The sequence below is a fragment of the Zingiber officinale genome, chromosome 6A, assembly GCF_018446385.1.
Source record: "Zingiber officinale cultivar Zhangliang chromosome 6A, Zo_v1.1, whole genome shotgun sequence".
Classification (NCBI taxonomy): domain Eukaryota; kingdom Viridiplantae; phylum Streptophyta; class Magnoliopsida; order Zingiberales; family Zingiberaceae; genus Zingiber; species Zingiber officinale.
This window is the reverse complement of record NC_055997.1, coordinates 147,773,698-147,787,091: the sequence shown is the minus strand read 5'-3', so window position 1 is coordinate 147,787,091 and position 13,394 is coordinate 147,773,698. Positions and strand designations below refer to the sequence as shown.

General features: G+C 36.0%; 3 protein-coding genes across 3 annotated transcripts; 1 reads left to right on the top strand and 2 right to left on the bottom strand.

The window, feature by feature from the left end:
- Positions 1-392: 392 nt before the first annotated feature.
- Positions 393-3,548, bottom strand: LOC121998626. The gene is made up of 2 exons (XM_042553614.1): positions 3,177-3,548; positions 393-775 (listed from the first exon to the last, which is right to left on the bottom strand). The coding sequence occupies exons 1-2, from the start codon at positions 3,287-3,289 to the stop codon at positions 571-573; spliced, it is 318 nt and encodes a 105-aa protein (XP_042409548.1). The 5' UTR covers positions 3,290-3,548; the 3' UTR covers positions 393-570.
- Positions 3,549-3,690: 142 nt separating this feature from the next.
- Positions 3,691-9,327, bottom strand: LOC121998625 (dr1-associated corepressor homolog). The gene is made up of 6 exons (XM_042553612.1): positions 9,040-9,327; positions 7,786-7,858; positions 5,884-5,977; positions 4,526-4,642; positions 4,355-4,421; positions 3,691-4,273 (listed from the first exon to the last, which is right to left on the bottom strand). The coding sequence occupies exons 1-6, from the start codon at positions 9,070-9,072 to the stop codon at positions 3,902-3,904; spliced, it is 756 nt and encodes a 251-aa protein (XP_042409546.1). The 5' UTR covers positions 9,073-9,327; the 3' UTR covers positions 3,691-3,901.
- Positions 9,328-9,864: 537 nt separating this feature from the next.
- Positions 9,865-13,237, top strand: LOC121998624 (ribonuclease P protein subunit p25-like protein). The gene is made up of 9 exons (XM_042553611.1): positions 9,865-9,965; positions 10,366-10,488; positions 11,075-11,155; positions 11,306-11,394; positions 11,618-11,692; positions 12,449-12,510; positions 12,593-12,631; positions 12,718-12,915; positions 12,984-13,237. Exons 2-9 carry the CDS (start codon positions 10,366-10,368, stop codon positions 13,061-13,063), a joined length of 747 nt encoding a protein of 248 aa, XP_042409545.1. The 5' UTR covers positions 9,865-9,965; the 3' UTR covers positions 13,064-13,237.
- The last annotated feature ends 157 nt before the right edge of the window (positions 13,238-13,394 follow it).

The window sequence follows — 13,394 nt, the reverse complement described above, 5'->3', positions numbered from 1 at the left end:
AATGAAGGACGAATTTTTCAAATAATAATGGTTCGAATCCTATGCAATACAAATAAATACCTTGTGATACTTGAATAACTCATGATATTGGAAAGTCTTCATGACTCATTTATACTTTCTCAATTTATTTGATGATCAAGTGAAAAATTTTCATAAAACCAAATTGAAAAAAAATACTTGAACAACTTCTTATGTTAACGGAATGGCTAATTATTGTTTAGGTAAGGGCCAATTATTCCGATGAAAAAAGGTGAGAACAAAAAACCAAATTGTATACTACTGTTCCAATGAGAAATAGCAAATCATCGACTCAGAAACAAGGCCAAAAATATAGCAACATCTCGTGAGTAATAACAGGAATAATCCCAGATCATAATGACTGACATTTTGTTGAGTATAATTTTGCAATAAAATATACCAGAAGTCAAACTGTATATGCATACGATTATAATTTCTTTTTTTTTCAGCCAAAGGTGCTGGCTAAACTATTGATGGAAGCAAGCTACAGAACTATTTGTAAAATCATTTGATCAAGAATCAGATAGGCATCGGACTGCCACAGTTACAATTTTACATTGATAATGGTAGAAGCATTTTTCTCTTCATCTTCCTGTTTCTTCTTACTTGCTTTGTTACTTTGATGCACAAAAACATAAGAAAAGTGAGAGAGATTAAGACCAAAGCAGCCTTCATGTACCGGAAAAACAAAGCAACCCCTGAGAAAATTAGGGAAGCCAACATAGACAGCTCCCATACCACAAGTATTGCGTCCACCCTGTAGAAATATTACCCAGAGGTAAGCATGTAAAATGACTAAATTGCTTCTGCAGAATAAATATCATGACTGAATCATCACTAAGTAAACAGGGTTATAGCGTCAAAGAAGTAGGAGGAAATCACATGGCTTTGATTAAGATACCATACATTTTTGCTAAAACTAAAAATATAGTTGCTACATCTGAGGATAAAGATGAAGGTAAATGAAGGAACTATAATATTTAAATCGCCTAATAGTTTCCTTGATGTAAAAAGTATTAGGTGGGTCAAATCAACTCTAATTCTTGAAGTTGAGACCACTCTTGCATCGCATCACTTACTGATATCATTACAATCAAATATTATCATTAATAACCACAATAAAGAAGATGTAGTAATACAACTGCTCTACACAGATTAACACCAGCATGCCTAGAATGTGAAAATCCCTTTTAAAGATATGCAGCAGAATGTTTGCCTCCAATAATATAACTGTATGGACGATTGAGAACAAACTCCTCTAACACAACAAGTGATGATAAATGCTAAATGCACTATAGAGGGAAAAAGACAGGGGCAATAGACTTTGGTTCAACCTAAGCTTGCATACATGAATAAATTCAAATCTATTTGATATGAAAAGGAAAGGAGAAAATTCCAAGTTAAACTATGCTACAATGTGTACAACAAAGCTAGCAATTCTCCTACATATATATTTTTCTTAGGATTAGAGAAATAGAGACAAAAACTCACCTCACTAGCTAGTTCTCTAGATAGCAACAGCTCTACTGGGCACAGGAATCTCTATCTACAAACTTTTTGTCCTCTTAATAGTTGTAGCATGTCTCTCAAGGAATCATCATGACTTCAGCAAGAAAACTGAGCTAAAAACTGTAAAAAAATTGGTTGAAATCCCTTAGCAGAACAATAGAGGATCCTTACAAGTGGGTAGCAGTTGGAACGTGCTGCAGCCGAACAGCACTAACACCAAGTAGAGGTCCTGCTATATTTTGGTGCAAGCCAATCCTATGGGAGTGTGCTGTTTGATGACCATAAATTTGATAAAGTGGAGACATGTCAGTCCATGACGATCTCTTATGTGTATATGGTAATTATTATTCTTTGTTTGTAGACATTTGCATACATTTGCTTGCTGTTATCCTTCGGATGAAAAAGGATTAACTAGCCACTCACACATCCATTCGAGAAGGCCTTGGCTCGTGATATCATTTGAGTCGTTTCACTAATGGCACGAACGTCTATAAGAACAATATGTTCAATTACAATAATAAAGCAGCAAACATTTATTTGACACACAATAAATTTTTCTTTTCAGTTTGCACTTGCCATCTTGCTTCACACCTAAATTTCACAGTCATGGCTCATTAAAATTTACAAATAGTATCAACCTAGTGTACATCTGATCCTTTGGGATGGGTATGAAGCTACAGGCCACATTACCCTTTGTTCACTGCTATTCTTGTCAGTAATGAGAGAATTGATAATAGTGGAACTCATGGCCCTTAAGAATTCACTCTTTCATCACCTACCAACTAAAGAATTTGAAACGTGTTGTATCACGGCAAGGAATACCACAGTCTCTCAGCATTACTTTTTTCTATATTAGTCTAAACATAGAGGAAAAAGATTGCAATTAGTAGGGGTGTCCACTAGATGGTTCCAACAAAAAAAAAACAAAATGAATTAGTTGGACTAAACTAACAATAATAAGTCAAATTGAGTCACTTCTTTATGCATAATCAGACTAAACAAAGAAGCTTGACTCAGTTAGGATCATTGACAAATTGGAGAAAGTTGAAGGTCAATCACTTGAACTTTAAATTTTCAACCTGTTGTCTCAGTCATTTCAAGAGAATTTTGATATGCTACTTTCTGAAGCCCGGACAACAACCATAAGTAATGTAGCTATGTAAGATTCCTTTCTCATACAAACTAAACCTTTCTTATAATCTGGTTCAGCATTACTACCACATGATTGGTCTTTTCAATTTGGTTTGGCATTTTACACTCTTGTTGCAAAACTAGATCTCACTATTGTAATTTGCATAATTAATGGATCTCGAGAATTCCATTCATGTTCCATATACACTTTAAGAAGAGTAATGTTTCCTAAGCATGTTACCAAAATGATTTCAATAAAGTATGGCACACAAAAGAAACAAGTAACATTACTAATTCGCAGAATAGAATGGCTAGATTATCTAATTCCCACTCCGATCCTAAAATTTAAACATAAATCGAAAGAACTATTTAGACCAGATCCAGCAACTCGATTCGCAATGCTAACAAGACATATCGGATGGATCTTTTTATTTCTCGTCCAGCAGCTATTTTCCACAAGCGCACAAGAACATCATGAAACAACTATGAACAAAAATGGGGCACGATCAAATTATTACCAGGAGGAAGTGTTGGTGGCGGTGGAGGAGAAGAACGATAAGGTGGCCCACTCGTGCTTGGATCTCACCTGGTACTCCCTGAGCTGCTCCGCCAGATTCGATCGCGTTATCATCTTCCCGGATCCAACCAAAGCGAAGCTAAGAGGCTACCGCGTCGATTCCCACCAATCAAGCATCCGCGAATTGGATCAAAAAATCGGCAACCAAATACGTCTCCTTCAGCGGAAAACCTCCGGCGTGGATCAGACCAACGCTGATACCTGGGGTTTCTTGACGCCCGAGTAGCTCCCAAACTCGACGAATGGAATGATCCACAAGGGTTTGCACCCCATCGCGTGCGCTGACTCGTAAATGTTACATTATTCGTAAGTGTTATATGTATTTTTGTTACTAAAAAACGCTCCGGATAAAAGAAAATACACCGCTTAGTTTAGTAACACACTTACTTTTGTATATTAAAGCATTTTTTTATTTCTAAAATATTCTAATATTATTATAACACTCGTATCTAAAGTGTTACAATGTGACAATTTTTATTAAAGAAACTTTAATATCAATCATTTATGTTCTAACATTGTACTCCAATATTATTACAAAATGTTCTAATATTACGTAGTTTTAGCTAAAGCTCCTAAACACTAACCCTGCTTTAGGGATGAGATAAATTTACAGGCGAAACAGCTTAGTTAGTAACTAGACAGGTTAAAAAATTACAATCAGCTTCACTAATCTTCGTTGTCATAATCCTCATCCTCATCTATCTGCACGGTTAATTGTACAAGTCTGGGTGGTTCTATGCCGATGTTGGCCACTCCATCAGGCGGATGCCAAACAGTTTGCTGATCTTGCTTAATCTCGACTGCGGTTGAAGTTGCAGATCCCGCCATGATTGAAGCCGAGGAAGCAGAAGCAATCTCAGACTGTACAGGCTGTCCGATCGGGGCCTCATCCTGATCCCCTAACATTATGTTGTCGTCGTCATCTTCACATTTCACATACCGTTCCTCTCTATGCTTGGTTGGCGGCCGGCCTCTTCCTCTGCCTCTCCCTCTACCTCTGCCACGACCTCTAGGACTAACACTAGCATCCATCATAGCCTGTCGTAAAATAGGGCCGTGCATCAGGAACATGCGCAAGGCGGTTAACTTGGCACAGAAAACAAACTTCTAGCGAGGTACCATTTTAGGGGACCTCAATTGAAGGTCCTCATTGCTATCGATGTCATCCCCATGAGGCAGTGTCTTCCTGAAAATTTTGATAAAACAATCAGGACCTTGTTGATGACTGCTAATCGTAACATTTTTGTTTCGATATGTATTAATATCTACAATAAATAGATTAAGCATTACCTTCTGTGACCGATTCCCTTGTCATCTTCAGAAGTTTCCATGCCACCAAGGTTGGGTACCTTGTTGACAACACCAGTTAAAAAATCATAAGCACTATGAATCTTCACACATTGTTTTCTGTAACAAACACAATACGACAATGAGTTAAGTTAGTCTTCCGATTGTAGAAAGTCACAAAAATTTGAACCACTTTTCGAACATTATATAGAAAGTAAAACTTTACCAAAGTTCTACTCTAGGTTTGAGAACGGCTGTTCAATTTGTATTAAGCAATCCAACCCAAAAGCAGTATTCCTCTTGAACAGTTGAACTCCCCAAGTATCTCAGTTTTTCCTTAATAATTTCAGTCTCGATCTTTCTATCAACCTCTTAATTCTTCTCAAATTGAAACAGGCAGGCCTATTCATCCTCAATTCAAGTTTTCAAGAAAATAAATATTCATTTAAAACCTAACCTTAATCTCAGTTCAAGTAGTTGTAAATAGATTTAAGGCTATACTCACAATTTTTAAACACGTTCAGATATAATGATTTTGCAATTTGGAACGGGTTACAACAAATTATAGATCTGATTGGATCCACAGTATGGCTCAATATATCTTCATACAATATATTTCCATATCTTTGGTTCAAAATATTGGACCTTACCCTTTTGTGATAATATAGCATGTCCATGATTTTTTTGAAAGTACTAAATCTTGAATATGCTATTTGGTGAAAGGTTTTTTTGTATTTATAACTTTTACTCCGTGATATGAACATAATGTCCCCTTCAACCATGCCCCTGAGGTTTCACTCTTGCCTTTGTTTTCAGAGAGAAAAGGCCTTATGGGATAGGGATGGAATTAGTCTAAATCGAAATGAGCATATTCATACAAGTCCAGCTGAGCCCAAAGATTACAGTGCGCTGATACTTCGAATTTGAAGAAATGGTATAAAACAATAATGCACACAACACAACCAACAAAAACAAGAAGAATACATTCATTTGATATTGCCCACAGGGCATGTGACATTAGAAGACATGGATGACAAACATTATTGTAGTCAGTAACAGTATAGACAAGCTGAAACAAAAATATTGAAAATTAATTATTGAATGATAAATAGGCATATATGTGTATATTTAAGATCATTGTATTTAAAATAAGCACATATGAGAATGCATTCTTGTCTGCCAAGACAGTGCATTATCCTCTAGATCTACTTTTGTAAAAATAATCACCTGCTTTAGAAACTAAGCATACAACCAGCAATGAAATATTTACTTATAGGTTAATGAAATGATCACAAGTTACTAAACTTCAAACCAGACCGCTGCTAATTCATTAAATAAAGTGTAAAAGTAAGTTATCTTACAGGTGTGAAGAATTCAATGTCTTGGCTCCCCTTTGGAGAGTAATTTCATATGTCCTGTCACAAAGATCTTGCAAGAACAACTCCAAAGCCTTTGCTGTAAAAAGTCAACAAACAATACATTAACCACTGCTGTTTTATCTCTAAAATTTTTGCATATAAAACTATCATTATTTTTTACTCAAAACTGTATTAGAAAAGGGAAAAAAAAATCAGAATTTAATGTGAACAATCTCGCTAAGTTCTATGGTTCTGTGATGGCTAGTCTGTTTTCTTACACTGCAAAAGATAAATTATGTATATTATAACAATTAAAAAAAATAGGTAATCAAAGTGGAAGTGTAGATGCATTGCAAGGGATAGATACAAATGTCAGCATTTTTCCTTTAAGAAAAATAACCATCGATAACTGAATAATTTACATGAATTCATCCCATGTAAAAGTCTCCCATGATGTTGCCTCTCATGGGGGCCATATGGAGTATCTTGAAAAGGTTCCATTAATATATTTTATTCAAACATATATAGGTCAAGTTACTTCAATAATAAATAAATAAATCTTTATGATTGAGAAGACATTGTCCTGTCCTCCCTCCAAAAAATGCATGGTTTGCGCTCTAATGTATCCTCATCAGGTAGAGCATATTTCCAAAGATTTCATTGACATGTAAAGCCTTTAATTTTTGAAGTGGAAGTGTAGATGCATTGCAAGGAATAGATACATGCATCAGCTTTTTATTTTTTTTTTCTTTTAGAAAAATAACATCGATTACCAGAGAATTTATATGAATTCACCGCATGTAAAAGTCTCCTATGACGTTGCTTCTCACGGAGGCCATATAGATTAATTTGAAAAGGTTCCATTAATATACTTTATTCAAACACACAAACGTCAAGTTACTTATACCAAAAAAAAAATCTTTAGGATTAAGAGGGCATTGTCCTTTCCTCCCTCCTACATTTGCATGGTTTGGACTCCAATGTTTATCATCACCTTGTCAGGTAGAGCATATTTCCAAAGATTTCATTGACTTGCAAGGCCTTTCATTTTTGAAGACCAAATATCAATGCATTCAGTGACAAAAAAAAAAGCAGTCAGGTATCCACTATGGCAAACATGACTAAGAAATAATTTTTAATAGATTTTATCATGCAGTTCATTTTGGAGCTTGATCAAAGTTCAGGAGTTAAAAGGCACCAGTCAAAGATAAGGCACTGACAGAAAATTCATTACGAGCAACCAAGTACACGAAGCTCCTGCTAGTGCGTGGTCTCGGGGACCATATTGGACCTATTGTACACAACCTTATATTACATTTTGCAAAAGACTATTTTCACGACTTGAACCCGTGACCTCAAGGTCGCATGACAACAATGTTACCATTGCACGAAGGCTCCCCTTCTGACAGAAAATTCATTGAACTTCAAAACTCCATGCAAGTTGTTATAACCAATGCGGATAGTGTCTTCCTGTCAAGTTTGTGTTATAAACCAACTGTGAACAATTACATGATTTACTTCTCACATAATGCTAATCAATTGATGAGACTCTAATTCTTCAGTGAATGGCAAATGATAGGCAAAGGGATTTTGAAGGAGAATATACTAATGCCAAACAAATGCATTAGGGTTATAAACTACACCAATTGGTTTTCTCAAAATCTTTATCAGTCAATTTGCCTTAAATAAACAAGATATTTGATGGAGGGAATGATGACACTGACAAGAACTTGAAAATTAAAATAGTTCATCACACAAGCGAGAGTCGTTCAAAAGAGCAGTTAGTAACAAACAATCAGGTCAAGTTAACACCTATTAGGAAGTCTGAAAGCATGCTAACAAGATAAAATGCTAACAATAATCAAGAAATGACACAATGAAATTCAGAAATGCACAGATACATACATACAAGAAGAGGCACAGCCAACGCAATCTTGCCAACATCTTCATCTGCCTGCATTATCTTTTTTATTCTCGACTGTAAAAACAAAAATATGCGATAACCATGAGTTTCAACTCATTGTAATATAACCTCGTAACTATTACATTTAGTGTTAAACTCTTGTAAACATCTAAGAAGTGTGGTAGCTGTACAAGAATAAATACAAACTGATAACAAAGAGAATACCTTCCAAGATAGTTTCATTTGATTTGTTTAGGAAAATAAAATCAAAATCTACGAGTTCTTTTCCCCCAAAGAATTAGTGACGAACAAAAAAATATATGCTATGATCTTGTGACACCACAAGAAATGACACTAAACTATAAATGATCAGCGTGCTTATCCAGTGAGGGATCTTTGCTATGTTTGTAGTTTGACATGTATATAAGGTAAACAAAGAAAGAAAACCATATATAAATAGCAAGGTCAAGAACCCAAGAGTATCTCAAATACATGGGAACTGGTTTATCAAAGACATGTCAGTGGCCATTGGAAAAATAATGGTATGAACCGTTATCATCAACTCACAAAACAACATAAATATTTCATGAATGAAGAATGGGCTCATTAAAGTCGTATGAAAAGTAGTCCTGAGTTTTAACTGTGTCATTGTCCTACTATGAAAGTCATGGATGTAAAATTAAAAATATAAATAATAGAAGTGCTTGACCTACCATAGATTTCCTCTATCTGAGTACCTTTTTTTTTTACTATTACAATTTGTATAGATTGTTGCAAGACCTGCTCTCCATAGAGGACCACGTCAACCCCTTTGTGTTCGTTCTCAACCAGGCTGATAAGGGATAGATCCTTGAAAGTGGATCTCTCCTCGCCAGTCCAGTTCGTAGCGTTAGACAAATACTTTGACATGCAACGCCACAACGACTAATTCACGAGCATCTGAACCAATCCAATGTTATATTTCCGCTCTCCCAGCCTCACCACCGAAAAACTAGATCCCTTATTGCAATTAACCAAGATCAAAGAAACAAAAAATTTACTTATTCCAGGAAAAAAAAAGTCAATAGAGCTCAGATTTAAAACTGCAAACTTTTATTAGGGTTTTCGGAATCAGGCCGCCACGAGGCATCCCTAGATCTCGTAGACGAACGGACTCCTCAAGAACATCGGATCACAGATCCGAGTTGGGATACTAAATACAAAAAGGAAATCATTCGAGATTTTATATATTCAAAAATGAAAAAGGAAGAAATTACCGCCGGGAATCGGGTGCCTAGCTTCTTCCTCATCTTCTAGCTCTGCTTCTCATCCACCACCAACAACTCCTTCAGAAAATGACCAAATCAATCCAGATTCGCCAGGAGTTCGGGGAACATAACATGGATAAGGATTTGAAACTATGAGATCGAGAGGAAAGGCGGGGAGAAAGAGCAATCCGGTTGCAGCCGCCTCTGACGGCGATTGATCACTCTAACGACTGATTGCCCCTCGTTTTCTCCCCCCTTCTTTCCAGTTTTCCTATCGGATTGGAACACAACGGGGGCCGGGATCCGTTATCGAACCGTTTCCCATCGTCGTTTCACCCTTTGAGTTAAGATTTTTTTTTATTATTCCCCTTAAACTTAGTTTTATTTTGTTAAATGCCCTACATAATTTCAAGTTATCGTTAAATGCCCTGCATAATTTCAAAGGAATTGAAGACTCAATTGCATGGGGTAAATATAATTTATTATTATTATTTATTTATAATATTACAATATTTTAAAATTGGTGTTGTGCAAGTAAACATAATATTAATCCTATAAAAACTAGAAAATGATAAGGAAAAACATCATTAATAGAATATTTTTTCTACCACAACAATTATTTTTAACAAATTAAATTTAAAAGAAAATAGCATTTTGGGAAGGACACTCATAAAGTCCAACTCCATCGGCACTAATCACCGCCGTACATCTTCAGTATCCTACGGCAGATATTTCTTTGGACTTGATGGTAATTAAGTAATCGACCGGGGGCCATTAGTCGATTCGGCGACGGCCCAAAGCCCGAACGAGAACCGGTCGCGCGCTTCCCATACGGATTTTTCTATGGCAAGGAGCGCTCTGTGGTGATAACTCTCCCCGGGGTCGAAAATAGGTATACGAGCCGTAGAGGGCAACGAGCGGCAGTGAAGACCGAGGTAGGCAATGGAGAAGATGGCTGTCCTCCTCTTTCTTTGTTTCTGGTTGTGTTTCTTCCTTGATTTCGACTGGAGCTGCAATTGTGATGGTCAAAAGTTGTGTTTTTTTTTTTAAAAAAAAGTTTCATTATGGGGGTTTCGAAATGGAAGGAAAAAGTGGAGAAACAATCCGGAATCGTTCGCTGTTTTCTTGATTCAATCGTAGTTTCTCTTTGAATGGTATAATTTGGTGTATAGTTCGCTATTTTGACGCTATTTTTTGCAAGAAACATTTTTTAAAATGTGCTGATCTTTGTCCATTGTGATGAGTGTTTTCAAGTACCAAGGATATTATCATTGGTGATGTCAAAATTGTGTGTGTGTGTGTGTTTTTTTTTCTGTTTCATGGGTGGATGAGAAGATGGATCGGTACCAAAAGGTAGAGAAACCGAGGGAAGAGACCCCGATTAATGAGAACGAGATTCGTATCACGGCTCAAGGGAGGATGCGCAACTATATCTCGTACGCCACCAGCTTGCTTCAGGTATACGTCATTTGAACTTTAAAATTGGTTTGAACCTTTTAGGTTGGTATTTGGTTCTTTCTCCACTATATCGTTCTTCATAGTAGTAATACTTAACATTTTGTTTTTTTGAAAATTTTGACTGTGGTAAATTTTAGTGAAGGAATTGTTGGGATTAATCACCCATGTGCTGCATACCTTCTCGGTGGCATTCATGAGAGTTCTAAATGTTATATTTGTTTGCTTGCATGTTTTACTCTGGAATGATCATGGAGTTCTTTTGTGAGTAATCCTATTTTTCTGTTTGAATACTAATAACAATCTTCTTTTCTTTAATTTCCACAACATTGACCTGTTGTCCACTTGTCCTTTTGCATCCACATCAAGAAACACATCAGACCGAAATCACATGCTTAATTCCCTATGTTTGAAATACTTAATGCTTCCACTTTTTCCCCTGATATATCCAGGCAAAAACATTGCTGATTGGGTTGAATTAACATTTTTTACCAACTAATGTTCTATTTCTCTACCAAATTAGTATTACTTGTTTAGCTCTTTTGTTTTTTTTTTTCTTGTACTCATCTCACTTCTTTCATTTTTGAAGGAAAACGGTTCAAATAAGATTGCCTTAAAGGCAATGGGAAGAGCTATTAACAAGACTGTTTTGATTGTGGAACTGATTAAGGTACATCATAAGCTCTAAAAGATAAGTAAGTTTTCCTGACAAGTGCATTAGATTTTTCATTTATAATGATGATGGGAGTCCTTAAATTTCCTAGATAAACTAGACACAAGTAACATAACTAATTAAATTTTAACTATAATGATGATGCAGAGACGTATAGTTGGCCTTCATCAAAATACTGTAATTGGATCTACTGACATAACTGATACATGGGAACCATTAGAGGAAGGCTTACTGCCGTAAGAACCTGGCTTTTTATTTTTTGTTCTTTTTTGAAGTAACAGATTGGATGATTGGAAGAACATTTAGTGAGCTTGGAAGTTGCAAAATCATGCTTATGTTTGAACATTAAAAATATCTCTTAGCTATTAACCATATTATTTGTAGGCTTCAGACTAATGCTTTATCATGTCAAAGTTTTAACATAAAACATATCATAGTTATTGACAATATCATTTGCAGGCTTGAGACTACAAGGCATGTCTCAGTAATCAGCATAACTTTATCCAAGCAGGAGCTGGACAAATCAGCTGTTGGGTAATTGACTACCTTCTCATAATCTTACAAATTGATTTTGAATTGATTTTTTTTGTTGTTTTTGTTTTGTATGGTTGATTTATATTGATAAAGCACATTTAAGGCAATGAATTCATTATAGACCCTATTATAATCAAACAATCCTGATTACTATGTTTGCATGAATCTGTAATTTGTCAGATTTGTCTTAAGATTCACTGTCTCGGCATATTTTTTGGTTAGTTAATCTAATTCTGCAATTAGTTAGACCAAATTGAGCATCAAGAGTGAAATGAGAATGAAATATCCTGCTTTGGGCTTTCTTACCGGCAATTCGCTTGACAATTAAATAGCCATATTAGGGTTTCTATCCTTTGAAGTTGGCGATATTCACTTGCTTTTACTGCCTTCTTGGCCCATGTAATGAAACATGAATATTTCAATTTCGAGGCTGAATTTTTTCTTATCTTCCATTGTGACCCGAAAGATTCTTACTGTTAGAGAAATTGCCTTAAACTTTGTATGGACAGTGGAGTAATTGTTCATTATGATTTAAGATTCTTATTTATCAGAGATACTTTTCTCAGTTATGACTGGCCTCTCAAGGAAGATTTAAGAATTACTTAAAACCTTGCTTTGTATTTTCTTCATGATCCAAAATTGAAAGGATCAGGGATGAGAGTGTGTTCATACATATCTTTTTTAAAGAATTTTTCTATCCCCTGAAGTTTAGGTTCCTTAAACATAGTGTTGGCGTGGAATAATTTCTTTTTGAAGGTATCAACCTCCTTTGCCTAGAGATCAGGTGAAACCCTTTGTTGAATTTGACTACGAAGGAGGTAAACACGTGAAAGATGATCTCAACTCTATGCATTTAGGTAGTCATGCAATTTGTTTCTGATTTTATTTCTACGGTTACAGAAGGATCTCCTGTTGGTCGAGGCAGAGGGCGGGCTCGAGGTATTTTATAGATTACTCTTTTTAGCCATCATCTCTTGGGTGAATGCTAAGATGCAGCTACTCAGCATATGATTGTGTAAATTCAGGAAATGGCCAAACAGAATACGATGATGGAAGTTGGGATGATAGAGTTCATGGATACAATAGAGTTGGCTATGGACGAGGCAGAGGCCGACGGTACCCTGGGCGAGGCAGGGGTGGATATGGTGGCCAGCCTGATTATCCACCGGAAATCAGCGGCTACGCCTACAACGATGAAGTTCCCATAAACAATCAGGGAAGAGGTAAGTTTGTCAATGTGAAGTTGGAAGTTGAAAGGAGCTTCAGTAATGGCACATGTGTTTCATTTCAGGCCGTGGTCGCGGACAAGGTCCAACTCGAGGAAGGGGTCATAACTTGAAACGGAATGGACCGATCAATGTCGGTGCTTAACGGGTTGATCTCCCATGCTATATGTCTGCATTACGACTGGATCGATAGCATTGGAAGATTGTTCTGATGCAATGAACTTGACGATTCCAGAGTTTTAGTTAGATGCTAGGATTTTGACCATTGGAGAGCAGTACATTCTTTCATTCGTTGAAGAAATTTTTTGTTTTATTTGAAGTGCTTAACCATGTGATTAGTAAGATTTAAGTAGAACAAAAAAGAGATTTAATTGGTTCTAAACATCTTGGATAATATGATCTTGCATAGAGTTTGCGATGGCAACAACAGAAACAAATAAACAAAGAAATTAAAAAATATAAGCAAAGATAATTCA

What these genes read in the sequence shown, in the direction of transcription:
- LOC121998625 (XM_042553612.1), bottom strand. Translation starts at nt 9,072, where the DNA reads ATGAGGAAGAAGCTAGGCACCCGATTCCCGGCG. An exon ending in GGCTGTGCCTCTTCTTGTAT is followed by an intron (nt 5,978 to 7,785) that starts GTATGTATCTGT and finishes GACTTTTTACAG; the next exon opens with CAAAGGCTTTGGAGTTGTTC. An exon ending in AAGGGAATCGGTCACAGAAG is followed by an intron (nt 4,422 to 4,525) that starts GTAATGCTTAAT and finishes CAAAATTTTCAG; the next exon opens with GAAGACACTGCCTCATGGGG.
- LOC121998624 (XM_042553611.1), top strand. Translation starts at nt 10,366, where the DNA reads ATGGATCGGTACCAAAAGGTAGAGAAACCGAGGGAAGAGACCCCGATT. An exon ending in TGATTGTGGAACTGATTAAG is followed by an intron (nt 11,156 to 11,305) that starts GTACATCATAAG and finishes ATGATGATGCAG; the next exon opens with AGACGTATAGTTGGCCTTCA. An exon ending in CATAAACAATCAGGGAAGAG is followed by an intron (nt 12,916 to 12,983) that starts GTAAGTTTGTCA and finishes GTTTCATTTCAG; the next exon opens with GCCGTGGTCGCGGACAAGGT.
- LOC121998626 (XM_042553614.1), bottom strand. Translation starts at nt 3,289, where the DNA reads ATGATAACGCGATCGAATCTGGCGGAGCAGCTCAGGGAGTACCAGGTG. An exon ending in GCCACCAACACTTCCTCCTG is followed by an intron (nt 776 to 3,176) that starts GTAATAATTTGA and finishes ATATTTCTACAG; the next exon opens with GGTGGACGCAATACTTGTGG.